General features: G+C 36.4%; 2 protein-coding genes across 12 annotated transcripts in view; one reads left to right on the top strand and one right to left on the bottom strand.

The window, feature by feature from the left end:
• Positions 1-3,681, bottom strand: part of LOC139980077 (probable phospholipid-transporting ATPase IA) — a 54,040-nt gene extending 50,359 nt beyond the window's left edge. For 5 of the 11 annotated variants that reach the window (XM_071991445.1, XM_071991453.1, XM_071991447.1 and 2 more), the window contains exon 1: positions 3,528-3,681. The gene's annotated coding sequence lies outside the window, so the exon portion shown is untranslated. Of the gene's footprint in view, positions 1-415; positions 553-3,527 lie in introns of those variants that run through there. The other 6 variants (XM_071991448.1, XM_071991451.1, XM_071991455.1 and 3 more) reach the window with 3 other exon arrangements.
• A 5,416-nt stretch (positions 3,682-9,097) lies between these two features.
• Positions 9,098-12,656, top strand: LOC139979847 (trace amine-associated receptor 8c-like). Its single transcript, XM_071991002.1, has one exon. The coding sequence runs from the start codon at positions 10,946-10,948 to the stop codon at positions 11,930-11,932; it is 987 nt and encodes a 328-aa protein (XP_071847103.1). The 5' UTR covers positions 9,098-10,945; the 3' UTR covers positions 11,933-12,656.
• Positions 12,657-13,478: the final 822 nt, after the last annotated feature.

Below are 13,478 nucleotides of genomic sequence, written 5' to 3'. Positions count from 1 at the left end.
ACATTACAACTTACTCTTGGAAAGAGGACCGATGCTGTTATGGAAGACTTGTAAATAGATGTACAGTTAAACTGTGTTTCTGTCAATATCTAGCTCTCTTCAAGACAATTGTTAGCCAATTGCACATCAAAATCAACTGCATTAACTGGTTAAAAGCTGTACTTTTATACCAAATCCATCTTTCATATAATGTAGAAATACAATACTGTAGCACTGAGATCAGCTAGACATAATATTAATAAACACACATTGATCAACATCAACCTGTAGACAAATATCAGAAGCGAAATGAATAACAAATGTGATCAAGTGTGACAGTAAAATGAGTGGTTTTCTCTCTACTGAACAATATCCTGAGAAACAAACATTACATGCAGTAATCCATGTATGTTTATATTTTCTAAGTGACTCTTGCCTTGTTTATATTGCCTGATGTTCCACAGTGACTTCTGTGCTTTTCCTGCTGGGCATTGACCAAATATGTAATAGGAACTACTGTAGAACACCTTTACAGTACATAGCCAAGCAATGGGACCAGAGATTTAAATATAATGCATACTAAAGAATACATTACATATCCTATATCCTGGACTCAACTACTCTTATAATGGGGAATTCTCAAAGTGTGTCAATTCCTTTAAATTCAAATTTCAAACAGGAACTGAATAACACACTTCAGCGATCATTTACTGTATTATAAATATGACTAGATATTTAGTCATTTCTATGTTCAATATTCTAGCAAAAGTTTTTAATACAATGGGCAAGGAGTAAGATCACACAATAGCTTTGATCTTGTGTTACTGTTCAAATAAAAGCATGCATCATAACAATAGACAAGTCAACGACAGAAAATATATATAACTAAATCAAGCAACATATAATTACATGCTACACAGATCTAGCTATATAGAGAGATTTGAAATGTTGTTCCATGTAAGGAACAATTCCACCAAGCTCCTTTTATTTTCTGTTTTTGTTCAAATGTTTCCTGTTTCCCAGGTTATCCCGGAGTATTTAAAGGAGAAGAAAGCCCAACTATCATCTTGAACTAAATCTTATGGAAATGCTTACATTTGCCCAAATAGAGCTCTAAGAAACCCCTGCAGGCCCTAATTGAGCAATACGTAGTATAATGGTTCAAAAGACATGCTAGGGCGCTGCCATTTTGTCGAAAGGTCATGCAATAGAATCAAAAGGAAATTAAATACTTTCCCTTTTTATTTCCATGTCCATATTTTTTCATAAGCATATTTTTAGTGCTGCAGGGCATATGTATGCACTGAAATAGAATGTTAGTCCTTGTTTTCAGTCTACAAGAAATGGTCGTGGGAGGAACTGCCATTGTATAATACAGACTATATACTGTACTGTATATGAAGATGAGTGTAATTTCACAATTAGTTGTTCATTCTTGTCTCTTTGGAAGTTAAAATCGGTAAATGAAATAAGTGCATTATTTCTACCTAAATTTTGCAGTCATTTAGACTTTGTCAATTTCTGTACAACATTTGCAGCAAATGTCTTAATATAAGATACAGCAGGAGTCTTGCCACTTTGAATCAACATTGTTCAGTGATATTTACATGCTATAATGGGAAAGGGATCATAACAGACCCCAATTCGGGTTCCTTGCCCAGCAGATATAGAAAAGGGGAAATACATCTAGGCAAAAACTGAAGAAAAAAAATGGCATAGAGGAACTGGTTTTCAGAATAAATAAGAACAGGAACTGCTTAAGTCAGAGTTTTTAGCAAGTTATTAGTGGCTTGGTCTCCTTTGTGGTGTAGATATGGGGCTTGAATTAAGGTTGTAGGAAATTAGGAATTAAGGATGTATTGGCCCCAAATATATGCTAGATTCAATTATGGTCAACTTTGGTCATAATTCCTAAACTGTTTTTATTACAAGCTTTGAGGAAATTTTCTTCACTGGAACATTGTCATGTTGTGTGTTCCTCAAAAATGTCTGAGAACATTTGGAGGGTAAAGACCTCCAGGAAAGTACTTTTTGAAAACTAGCAATTATAGCGTGCACTATAATTTGGGGCCTATACCGACTACCTTTAAGTAACACCATACAGTATTTTTCTGATAGAATTTTGGAGTAATTATAGAATACAGGGCCACTCGATGATACTATCTGAGCATCCGGATGCGCGGATGCTCAGTCTCACCCCAGTACGTATGTGAGTAAAAAATGTCAAAGTCCCAGTTCTTTCTTTTTGAGTGGATGCGCGGATGCGTGGATGCGGAGTCAAAAATTTCCTAAGTCCTTTGCTAGTACTTCTGTGGTGGAATTTTAGAGGGCGTCACACATGTACGGATGCCTTTAAAGAACGACACACTATTGATGTGGAATATCTTCGTACATACGGGACTTTCAGTATTGGAAATACGTGATGGTATATGTCGAAACTAGTACTCCCGGGGTGGATGCGCGGATGCGGAGTCAAAATGAAATACGTGATGGAAATTAGAGGGAGTCAAAATGAAATACGTGATGGTATATGGGGAAACTTTCGAAAATTATTTAAGTCCATTCCTAGTACTCCCGGGGTGGATGCGCGGATGCGGAGTCAAAATGAAATACGTGATGGAAATTAGAGCGAGTCAAAATGAAATACGTGATGGTATATGGGGAAACTTTCGAAAATTATTTAAGTCCATTCCTAGTACTCCCGGGGTGGATGCGCGGATGCGCGGATGCGGAGTCAAAATGAAATACGTGATGGAATTCTAGAGGGCGTCATACGTGTACGGACATGTACAGACACACCGCGCATCCGCGCATCCGGATGCTGGGAAGAGTTAATGAATGGCCCTGTATTCTATAATTGTACCAGAATTTTTTCCAGAATTATGTCCTTTATTTCTTTATTTTTTGTATAATTTAAATTAATTCAAAAGATATATTTTGTCAACCAGGCCTAGCCTAGGTCCAAATCATCTCAGTCGGCAACAGCGAAGGATTACTGTACCTAATCCACTCAACTGTAAATTGTGATACTAATAATATGTTCTTTGTGTCCAATCTAAGGAATAGAGTCCCCCAAATATTCTATGTAAACCGTTGCGCATTATGTACTTCATCATTCTCAGTTAGGCTAGAAATCAAATGGTCCAACATTATGGGCAAAACAAAATTCACCAATATTTCAACGCCACGACAAGGCATGAAACTACTCTCAGCACATTGACACCTGAACACCTGTGATTGAATCAGCTAAGCTGCTAATTTTTATTGTAATATTACTCTATTATAGCCTAGTGATAATTGTGTTATTAACTAATCATAACCCTAGCTTAAAAAGACGAACTTTGCCGTCTTAAAATCTTAACGTACACTAACGTACTAGGCTACACCCAGTACTACTACAGTACTAGTGCTAGCCTGCCGGTTTTGGCCTTGGTCCTATTTACGTCTAGCCTAGTAGTATCAAACTTGAAGGCCTAAGTTAATGCCCAATGTCACACAAGCATACATAACAGACGGATTAAGATTTCTAGTTTTTCAAACAAGCGTACCCTAAAAAAAACTTGCATTCATATTCTTCCACCTGGAGTTCAAGTTCACAGGAACAATAGAAGATCGATCAACCATGCATGTGGAGGATATCAGGGGAACGACCGGTTCGGGGAGGTTAACAGGTACACTAACACTATAGGCTAACTGGAGTTCACACCTTGCACTGTGCCACTTTGTACATGTATCTCTACGTTAGTTTAGTGTACATGTAAAGAGCAAAGGGTATAATTCACGTACGGAACTCGATAAAAAAAAAACTGACTGCTTAACTATCACTTGTTTCGTTTATGTAGTTGATTTCATATAAGAGACAACACCATTTACGCAGAAGAATTTAACTTTCGTTATGTCGGGTTGGGAATGTGAATAAGCCTTGTAGACATGTGCTTTTGTTTTCAGCTTTTTTTCGGCAGACCGGTTCTTGGAAAGAAAAGACAGGGATAACGTTGCTTGCAATAATATTATCGTTCAGAAAGGTGAGTAGTATATCTTACCATGGAGGTAAAACAGATTCCATGATCTTACGAACCCTTACCGAAAAGTGGCCGGGGCGCGAATATTTTTTCCCCAAACTGAACTGACACTGAAATTATTTCCGCGATTCTGATTGGCTGATCAAAACCGGAATGGTAGTCTGCGTTTATCAATGAATGTATGTGAAACTGTTGTTAGTGTTGATCATGGGCCGCATTATGTCAAAAATACGTGTTTAGGCCTTATCACTGATCTGGGCCTTATACAGGCTAAGTTAAAGTCTGTAGGCCTAAGTGTGCCTACATGTAGATAAAATGTGAGGCCATCCAGTTATCAAGAGCTACTGTAAGGGCGGTATAGGGCCTATATTAGTGAATTTGAGATCTCGAGCTAATACGAATACGTATATACGGTTAATGCAGGCCTACTAGGTCACCATGTACAAGAACTTCTAAAGTAATGGTGCCGGTAAACATCTGTGTTTCCGTACGTATAGGTTATTAGGCTATATACAACTAGTTAACAAGTCAAAAGACACAGACATATCGTCAAATGCCTTTTTTTGTGTACACTCACTGACTGGCACGCACTCGCTCGCCATCTTCATGGCCACTGCATATTCGACTAGGCCTATCATGATTCATGGACTGAATACATTTTGAATTTATGATTATAAAACTAAAAGTATCGCAACTCCGAGTGTACACAAATACCTCGTACATATGTACATCGGCTACATGTATACAATTACATATGCACTGTTTTATTGTGTTGTATAACTGTGTTAAAATAGTAAATACGCTTAACTAAATAGGAGCTTAATAAATATACTGTCCTATTTTTCCCCTTCAAAGTGATGTTACAATTTTTTCTTCTTCTAATTTACCAAATTTTTGGGGAAGTGAGTTTCTAAAACGTGAGATTATAAAATAAAGAATGTTTAGATGCAACTTGCAAGGCCTCAGAAGTGCCGTTTCCGGCAATCTGAGAGGCATTTTTTGCCAAATATTTTCTTGTACACGCTACGCGCCAACCGATGGTAGAAAGTGTCACGGGAACTTTCGGGCACAAAAATTTCTGCCCCCCAAACTGAAATTGTCCCGTACGCCTATGTAAGCACCCATCACCCAGTCTTAGCACCATAACTGTATGTGTCAAAACTCTTATGAAGGTTGGCAGCATGAAAGTTTTGCGCACGCCACTGGTCAAGACGGCATGATGATAATTTGTGGAAGTTTCTTTTTTGGCAGTCTGGCCCGAAACTGAATAAAAATGGAGGTGAGTGATGAGCTTGTCAAGTCCGGATTTAATATCTTACTGTGACTGAACTGAACAGTAGATTATAATTTAATCACGTTCTCTTTATAAATGTCTTTGCTAATTGAATTCAATTAATCATGTTAAGCGAATGCACTCTCATATATGATGCTACACGAAAGAGCCAAATCAATAAGATAGATTTTCATTTTAATTTGCTTCTCTAGTCTGATGGAGCAAACGCCGGGAAAAATCGAGCTGTTTTTAGATGTGTTTGGAACTATCTTTGGATATAATAATTTTCTAAGCAGGATTAACAGGGCAACAGTTTTCACTTTTTATGTTACCCTTTCTTCCAATTGGGCTGCGACCCTGGGATCATGGGGACATTAATTGTGACCCCCAAACAATGCCTTTTCAATGATATTCTCCGTACAACCATGCATACAACTATATTTTAAAGAAACTGTACTATTTCATTAAAAGTCGTGGCAGACAAAATCGAAGAATAAAACCTGGCTCCTCAAGTATAGTAAACTTAGCAAATATTAAAACATTTAAATTTACTTAGCTAATGAACAAAAGGCAATACTTATACATTTAACGGAAAGGTTAAATATGGATATTTTTTGTTTTGTTTTTTATCAGTTAGATCATTTCATGTATATGCATGGTGTATTGTACCTAACATAAGCGATCAGACCATGCATATCACTACATGTTTGGGCAATACTTTTATGATTAATTTTCAACGTAACGGAAACTGCGTAACTAAATTGAGGGCGCAATTCAAAATATGTATACCTAGGCAACGAAAATGAACGTAGTTTATCAGTTTATTATTATGTCTGTAAAGTATAGACCAGTGTTCATTATGTCTCTAGTATAGACCAGTGTTTGTTATGTCTGTATAGTATACACCAGTGTTCATTATGCAATTGTCTAGTATCGCTTGAGTTCATTCTCTAGTATAAGTCCAAAACTTACATCATGCCTCACGCTATCGTTGGTTTTATTTTGATTATGAGCAACTTTAAACGATATACAGTGATATATACTAGGCCCTTAAGTCTAACGCGAACGCCGCAATATCTAGCACACTCGTCATCAAGTCACTCCCGGCTTTTTCTGGAATTCTTATGCCTAGCGGTCTCTCCGTTGAGCATTTTCCCATATCTGTATGCTTCTAAATAAGCGTAGGTTGTTATCTTCCTATTTAGAAAACTAATTCGCATTATTTAGGAATAATAAGTTCACGTGCACTTCAACTATTGCATGCACAGTTGCACGCCATTTCGCTGCGATTTGACCTAAGGTCACGGAAAACCCCGGATAACCGACGAAATAATTTGCCGTTGACGTTGTTACATCGGTGTGGATTGCACGAAATTGTGACAAGTTTGATATGATCATCAAGTTGAAGATCGTGATCTCCCGGTTTTGGATTTTCAATATTCTTGATTTAGTTTTTAAAACACATATATTAATCTTGGCTGAACCAGGTATTGCATTTGATTTATGCACTGAAATATTAATTCAAAAGTAACATGTTTATCAAAAATAAATTCAAATCATTGTATGAATTTTTAACATGGTCATGTCTACCAAGCAATATTGAACAATAACAATGTAGCACAGACCAGTGTCCATTATGTCTCTAGGTATAAACCAGTGTTCAATATGTCTCTAGTATAGACCAGTGTTCATTATGTCTAGTAGTATAGACCAGTGTTCATTATGTCTCTATAGTATAAATCAGTGTTCAATATGTCTCTATAGTATAGACCAGTGTTCATTGTGTCTAGTAGTATAGACCAGTGTTCATTATGTCTCTAGTATAAATCAGTGTTCATTACGTCTCTAGTATCGACCAGTGTTCATTATATCTCTAGTATAGAACATTGTTCATTGTGACTCTAGTATAGACCTTGTTCAGTATGTCTGTAATATAAACCAGTGTTAATTATGTCTCTAGTATAGACCAGTGTTCATTATGTCTCTAGTATCGACCAGTGTTCATTATGACTCTAGTATAAACCAGTGTTCATTATGTCTATATATAGTATAGACCAGTGTTCATTATGTCTCTAGTATCGACCAGTGTTAATTATGTCTCTAGTTTAAACCAGTGTTAATTATGTCTCTAGTATAGATCAGTGTTCATTATTTCTCTAGTATCGACCAGTGTTCATTATGTCTCTAGTATAAACCAGTGTTCATTATGTCTGTATAGTATAGACCAGTGTTCATTACGTCTCTAGTATAGATCAGTGTTCATTATTTATCTAGTATCGACCAGTGTTCATTATGTCTCTAGTATAAACCAGTGTTCATTATGTCTCTAGTATAGAATAGTGTTCATTATGTCTCTATTATAGACCAGTGTCCATTATATCTCAAATATAAACCAGTGTTCATTATGTCCTTGACATATAGACCAGTGTTCATTATGTCCCTAGTACAGACCAGTATCTGTCATGAATCTAGCGTACACCAGTATCCAATTGGATCCATAATAGGCCTATATACACCAACATCCATTTTGATATTTTGGTAGACTAAATTAGCCCTAGTATCTGAAAACCTTGTCAGTTTTACGACTGTTGTACAGAAATTTTGATCTTATTTCGCCTATATATTAAATACTACACACTTACATTTTTGTTTGACACTGAAACCTAATAAAAATAACATTTTCATCTTTGCCATGCATTATACGCACCTGCAGAGACACACTCGATTTAAACAGCTTTTCACGTCGATCTAGATTTCTAGATATTTTTCTTATATTGAACGTATTAGGTTTATTTGATTACCAGATGTTCACGGACTCACGGTAAATAATGCAAAAGTGGTGTGAACCAATCATCTGTGGGCAGACAGTACCAACCCTCATCAAATTAATTTCATTATGATATATCACCAAAATACAATATCGTCCTTAATCTAACCTACAAAGTGATAAGAGAAAGAGGATTTAATCACACCCTATATGTCACTCCCAGCCCGTACCCCCGTCACCATACATTTATTAGTTTAAGCAGTTTAAACAACGTATACTCACAATAAATTATTATACCTATATGTACGGACTTTATCTATACAGAAAGATTTTTTAATAAATTGACTCGTTGAAGTGATCTTCGATTGGAATTTATTAGAAACCGACTCAAATTATTGAAGAATAAACATTGGAAACCATTTCTTCTGTTTAATAGTTAATTTGGACTTATGTATATATCCGATGCTGTTTTAATCTAAAGATATAACTGACCCATTCAGCCACTTGTAACTAGGCGGGTACGGTTCAGACGTTAGACTGATGTCACAAACGGGGACAACCATTACATTTTACATCAAAAGCAAGGGAGGATCCAGGATTTTGAAGACAAGTTAACTATGTTTACATCGTATGTGGTTGCAAGGGGTGTGGGGTGTACACATTACCCCTTTGATCCGCGACTGAAAAAACGTATATTGGGAGGTGGGGAGGATGCGGTAATCCATCGAATTTCATCGTTTCTTTATATGAATGAAGTATCGACACGTTCATTGTACGGAGTATATAAATCAAGTCACACTCAAGGCTGAACCTTCTGGAGCTAAGTCGGGCCCCTGGAATAATTATATATATATATATATATATATATATATATATATATATATATATATATATATATATATATATATATATATATATATATTTATTTATTATCTATTATAGTAGGCCTATATTTAAAAAAAAACACGATATGCCTTATTCCATATTTGCCCGGGCCTCTCCAATTTCCTCAGCCCCCCACCCCTAATCGACCCGCACCCGGAGGCTCTCCTTGACGCGCCCCCAGCCTTTCCGGCCTCTTTATTTGAATGATCCTTTAAGCTTTAAGTACATGCAATTATCCATATCAGGGAAACCTTTCCACGAAGCCCTCTCAGTATACACAGATAAAGTCCGTGCATCGTCAAAATTCCTCTCTCATGAACGAGAGCGCGTCGCGACAGAAGCTTTTTTTTATGAGTTCCAATCCATGCCCTGTTGATCATTAGTCGTACCATACCAATAACTTGCCTTGAAAGGCAACCATGAAGAAAAAGTCAGCGACGTAATTAATTATAATAAACCATAGAAAATCCTCCTTTTTTCGCTCGTTGAGAAATGGATCGTGCATGGATTTGTGTGGAAGGTATTTATTGTGGTTTGTCTGTGATCATAATAACGCCAGCGTGCACGCCGTTCTTTTTACATCTTCTAGTATAGGCCTACTCGACGAAATCGCTTTCTGAAGACGGGAGGGTAACTTCACTTGTTTAGAGAAAAAACAGTTGTCATTCATATGTTTATTTTGTCTAATAACAATAGCAACTGTTGGAATGCGTCATTTTTAAAAGACCAGCAGAGGTGCGAAGTATCCGTTTTGAATAATACTGTATACCCTTTATTAGTATTGTTATTTTTATTCACAAACCGCATTGCAGTTCTTTCACTGGCGGATTATATATATTTATATATATATATATATATACCATGGATAGAGCGATGGAATGGCGAACGGATAAAATTCACACTAACGATAACGGAAGATAAAGCGAAAACTTTCCATCTTTTGAGATGGTGCAGCATATCATCAATTAGCGAGGCGAAGAAAAAATTCTAGACATACCTTTCAAATACTTAAATTGTTCAATTGTTAATTTATCCCTCCCGTCCACCTAAAATCGTCATTCGTGGCATGTGAGCTGGTTAATTTTGTCTTCTGGATGTATTCATTCCATAGTACGTCAGCGAAAATCGCTAAGGTATAGATGGTTTTGATTTAACTGGACCGAGCGTATGGTGACAATGCTTTCATTGCCTTTTTATAATACAAAACCCTTCAGGAGTGAAAATCAAGCGAAAAGTAATTGTATAGATTAATATATTGTAAGATCGACAAGAAACGTCTATTTTTTTATTCTAATTTTGGAGTCCACCTATCCCTCACTTATTGAGTGCGACCTTATTTTAAAATGGAGACATTTGTTTTTGTTATGGAATGGCGCCGGTGAGTTCTTTGAGAAAGTTAATTACTCTTGGAGATTCAACGTTCATTGTTAAATTAAACGTTAATAATAATAAAAAAGAGAAAAGGGAAAAGAAAATTCCATCCATGGACGGGGACGAAAATATCGGGGCACAAAGTAAGACGGAAGAACGTGATATATATGCTCCTATATAGTTACATAAGGATAATTACCGCTTGAGAAATTATTCATAATTTAAAATAAATTTCATTTAAACCTTTCTCGGTGTAATAATTGGAAAAGATGGTTGTTGATAAAAATTCTGTTGACAACGTTTATGTACGCTGTGTGTTAGAAAAACAAATTTGAGCAATGTGTGCTATTTAATTAACCGCCAATGCTGTCACGTTCCTCTCATAAACAACCTATTCTTTTGATTCTTGTTCTTTTCTTGCGAGTTAATTGTATAAAGATCGTTAAAGTTCAAAAATTGCGGTAGAAAGTGTTCATTCGTTTAGTTTTTCATTTATTCATTTATTTTTTGCAATGTCAAGTTGCATTTTATCCGGATACATTCATTTTCATGAGCTCTGCATTTTGGGCAACTGGCCTTCGATGAAATGATTAAGAAAAGTTATCTGTGAATACTTCTAAAGAAGGAAGAAAGAGTAAACCTTGAGAAATGGAGAATGACACCTCTCTCTACACAGTGAACCATTTTCCAAGTTGGTTGCACGCCTCTTGTTATTTCGTCATTGGAACATTAGCTATTTGTGGAAACGCGATTAACATTTTAGTGATTCCTAGACTAACGGCTTTCCCAGAATCGGCGAAGGTCCTAGTCACAGTTTTGTCAATGTGTGACTTTCTGGTAGGGATCACCCTGGTGGTAACCGCACCCTCTGCTTGGGTCGATCGCTGGATATTAGGGGATGGACTCTGTAACCTGTTTGCCATCTCAATGTTCTTTTCAGCGGGTGGCGGAGGCAGTGTCCTGCTACTGTTAAATGCAGATAGATTTTACGCCATTTCGAAACCGTTTGTACATGTCCGACTTGTAACTAAAACGAAAGTTTCTATCGTGTGCGGTGTGGCACTTTCGGCTTGGTTTCTTTCAGCATTCTTGTACGGTTCGGACGAGAGCTTCTTGGATAACACCTGCTATTCCTGGATCTACCGGAAATGTTTCATGAAATTGATTGAGCTAGAAGGATTCTACGCCATCTTGTTGTCCTTTGTATTGTATTCGCAGTGTTTCGCCATCGTTCTCATATATATTAAAATCTGGCAAATATCGGGCAAACATTCCAAAAGAATCGCGAACCACTCTTTGTCCATGGCGGGTAATTCGACGACCGCTGCGACCACCGACTATCACGTTACAGAAGTTGGCACCGGGATAAAAGTGAAAATAAGTGGGTCGGATTCTAAAGCGATTCGAACGACACTCCTTGTTACGGGTGCTTATCTAGGCTCCTGGATTCCATATTCGACCAGTATCGTCCTGGAGTTGTTTGGTATTGAAATTCCGCCCGAATTCCACGCGTTCTGTTCTTTAGCTGTCGTCTGTAATTCTTGGTGGAATACGGTGGTTTATTCCATTTGCAATAGAAACTTTCGGGACAAAGCTAAGAGATTATTCAATGGATGTTTTGACCGTAAGAGTTGACGGTTTTCACCAGTTTTCAATTTCATGATCTTTTTGCAAAATAACGCATGCCTTCGAATAAGGTAAGAAACGAAATTAGCAGTAAAAAGCGATGGAAAGCCGTGTTTTGAACGGTGTAAATATGAAATTTATCGGAAGTGAATGATTCAAATATGAAATGATTAACTTATCTAATGATTATTATAGAAGGAAGTAATATGAACTTAAAACATAATACCTCAGTCGTGAATGTTAACTTAGTAGAAAATAAGTTCAGTAACCTATGAGTTGTTGGTGGTTGTTCTTTTAACAACGCCAACATTTCTCTGGAACCACTAATTTAGATTTTTTTCTATTCGTATATTTCGTGGTAATTTTGTGTATGACTTGTACTGAATAACTCTCATTTTCACGTTTGTTTGCGACGCTTTCACTTTGAATATATTTAGCCTAAAAATAAGGCCTAGAACTTTGTGACGTTCTTTCTCATATAACTACATTGTGTATAATGACACAAAATATCAGTTGACAGAGATTACATAGGATGGCACCTTATTCTTTTTCGATAAAATTAAGTAGGCGATCGACGTACTCGCAGATCCTGTCGCAAAATTTGGGTATATGACCTTTGACAACTCACGATATATTGTGATAAAGCCCCCGAATGGTGTACCATTTTGTTATAGCCTATTATACCCAAATCTTGGAAACGTAGGTGTCATGCAGCATGTTCCAGTTGTGCTTACCGTGGCCAACGAGGGTGGGGGAGGGGGTGGGGAGTCCTGATTGGACATTGGGCAAGAATCCCTTGGTGCTGCCAATGGCTATAGGAAATATGCACTTTTACATATAATAATAATAATAATAATAATAATAATAATAATAATAATAATAATAATAATAATAATAATAATTATGGTCTCTTGAATATAAGCAAGAATTTGAATATAAGCGAAACCTACCCAAACATTGTTACGGAGAAATTAAAATCAAAACTCTTTTCCCCCTCTGAGATATCTAAGATTCCTAAATTGTCTGGTAAACAAATTGGAAGGTCAGCATTTCCGTAGACAGATGCTTTGTGGGAAAAGAAAACGTTATAAGCAGTTAAAGGCATTCTACTAATATGGTTATAATAAATATGTTAAATGTTAATTATTCTACAGGTAACGTGTTTTGATAAGTGGAAGTTGATAATAACTCATGGATAGTATCGGGGCTTATACTCAAATATTTGTTAACACGCTTTACAAGGATGTATATCTTGTCTTTGTTATATGTTATTTGCATATGTAAAATGTGAACTTCATGCACATCACAGATAAAAGAAAAGAGAACTAAAGAAAATGAGAAGAGAAAAAAAGCTAAAATTAAGTTAAAACATTAAAAAAAATTGGCCATAGTTTAATAAATCGAAAAAAAAATCGAAAAATCATGGATAATTAAAAAAGCATTGATGTGTAAGCATACACTTAACACGCATCGATTTGATATATTGCGCGCAAAATAAATGTCAGGATTTTTCCTAACTTCTATGATATAAAGCTACTGACAATGGTATTGTGCC

This window comes from Apostichopus japonicus, chromosome 14, assembly GCF_037975245.1.
Source record: "Apostichopus japonicus isolate 1M-3 chromosome 14, ASM3797524v1, whole genome shotgun sequence".
Classification (NCBI taxonomy): domain Eukaryota; kingdom Metazoa; phylum Echinodermata; class Holothuroidea; order Aspidochirotida; family Stichopodidae; genus Apostichopus; species Apostichopus japonicus.
The sequence above is the reverse complement of the archived record's forward strand: the minus strand, read 5'-3'. Positions and strand labels throughout refer to the sequence as shown.

Bases quoted from the DNA above. Each gene is read 5' to 3' on its own strand.
- LOC139979847 (XM_071991002.1), top strand. From the start codon at position 10,946: ATGGAGAATGACACCTCTCTCTACACAGTGAACCATTTTCCAAGTTGG.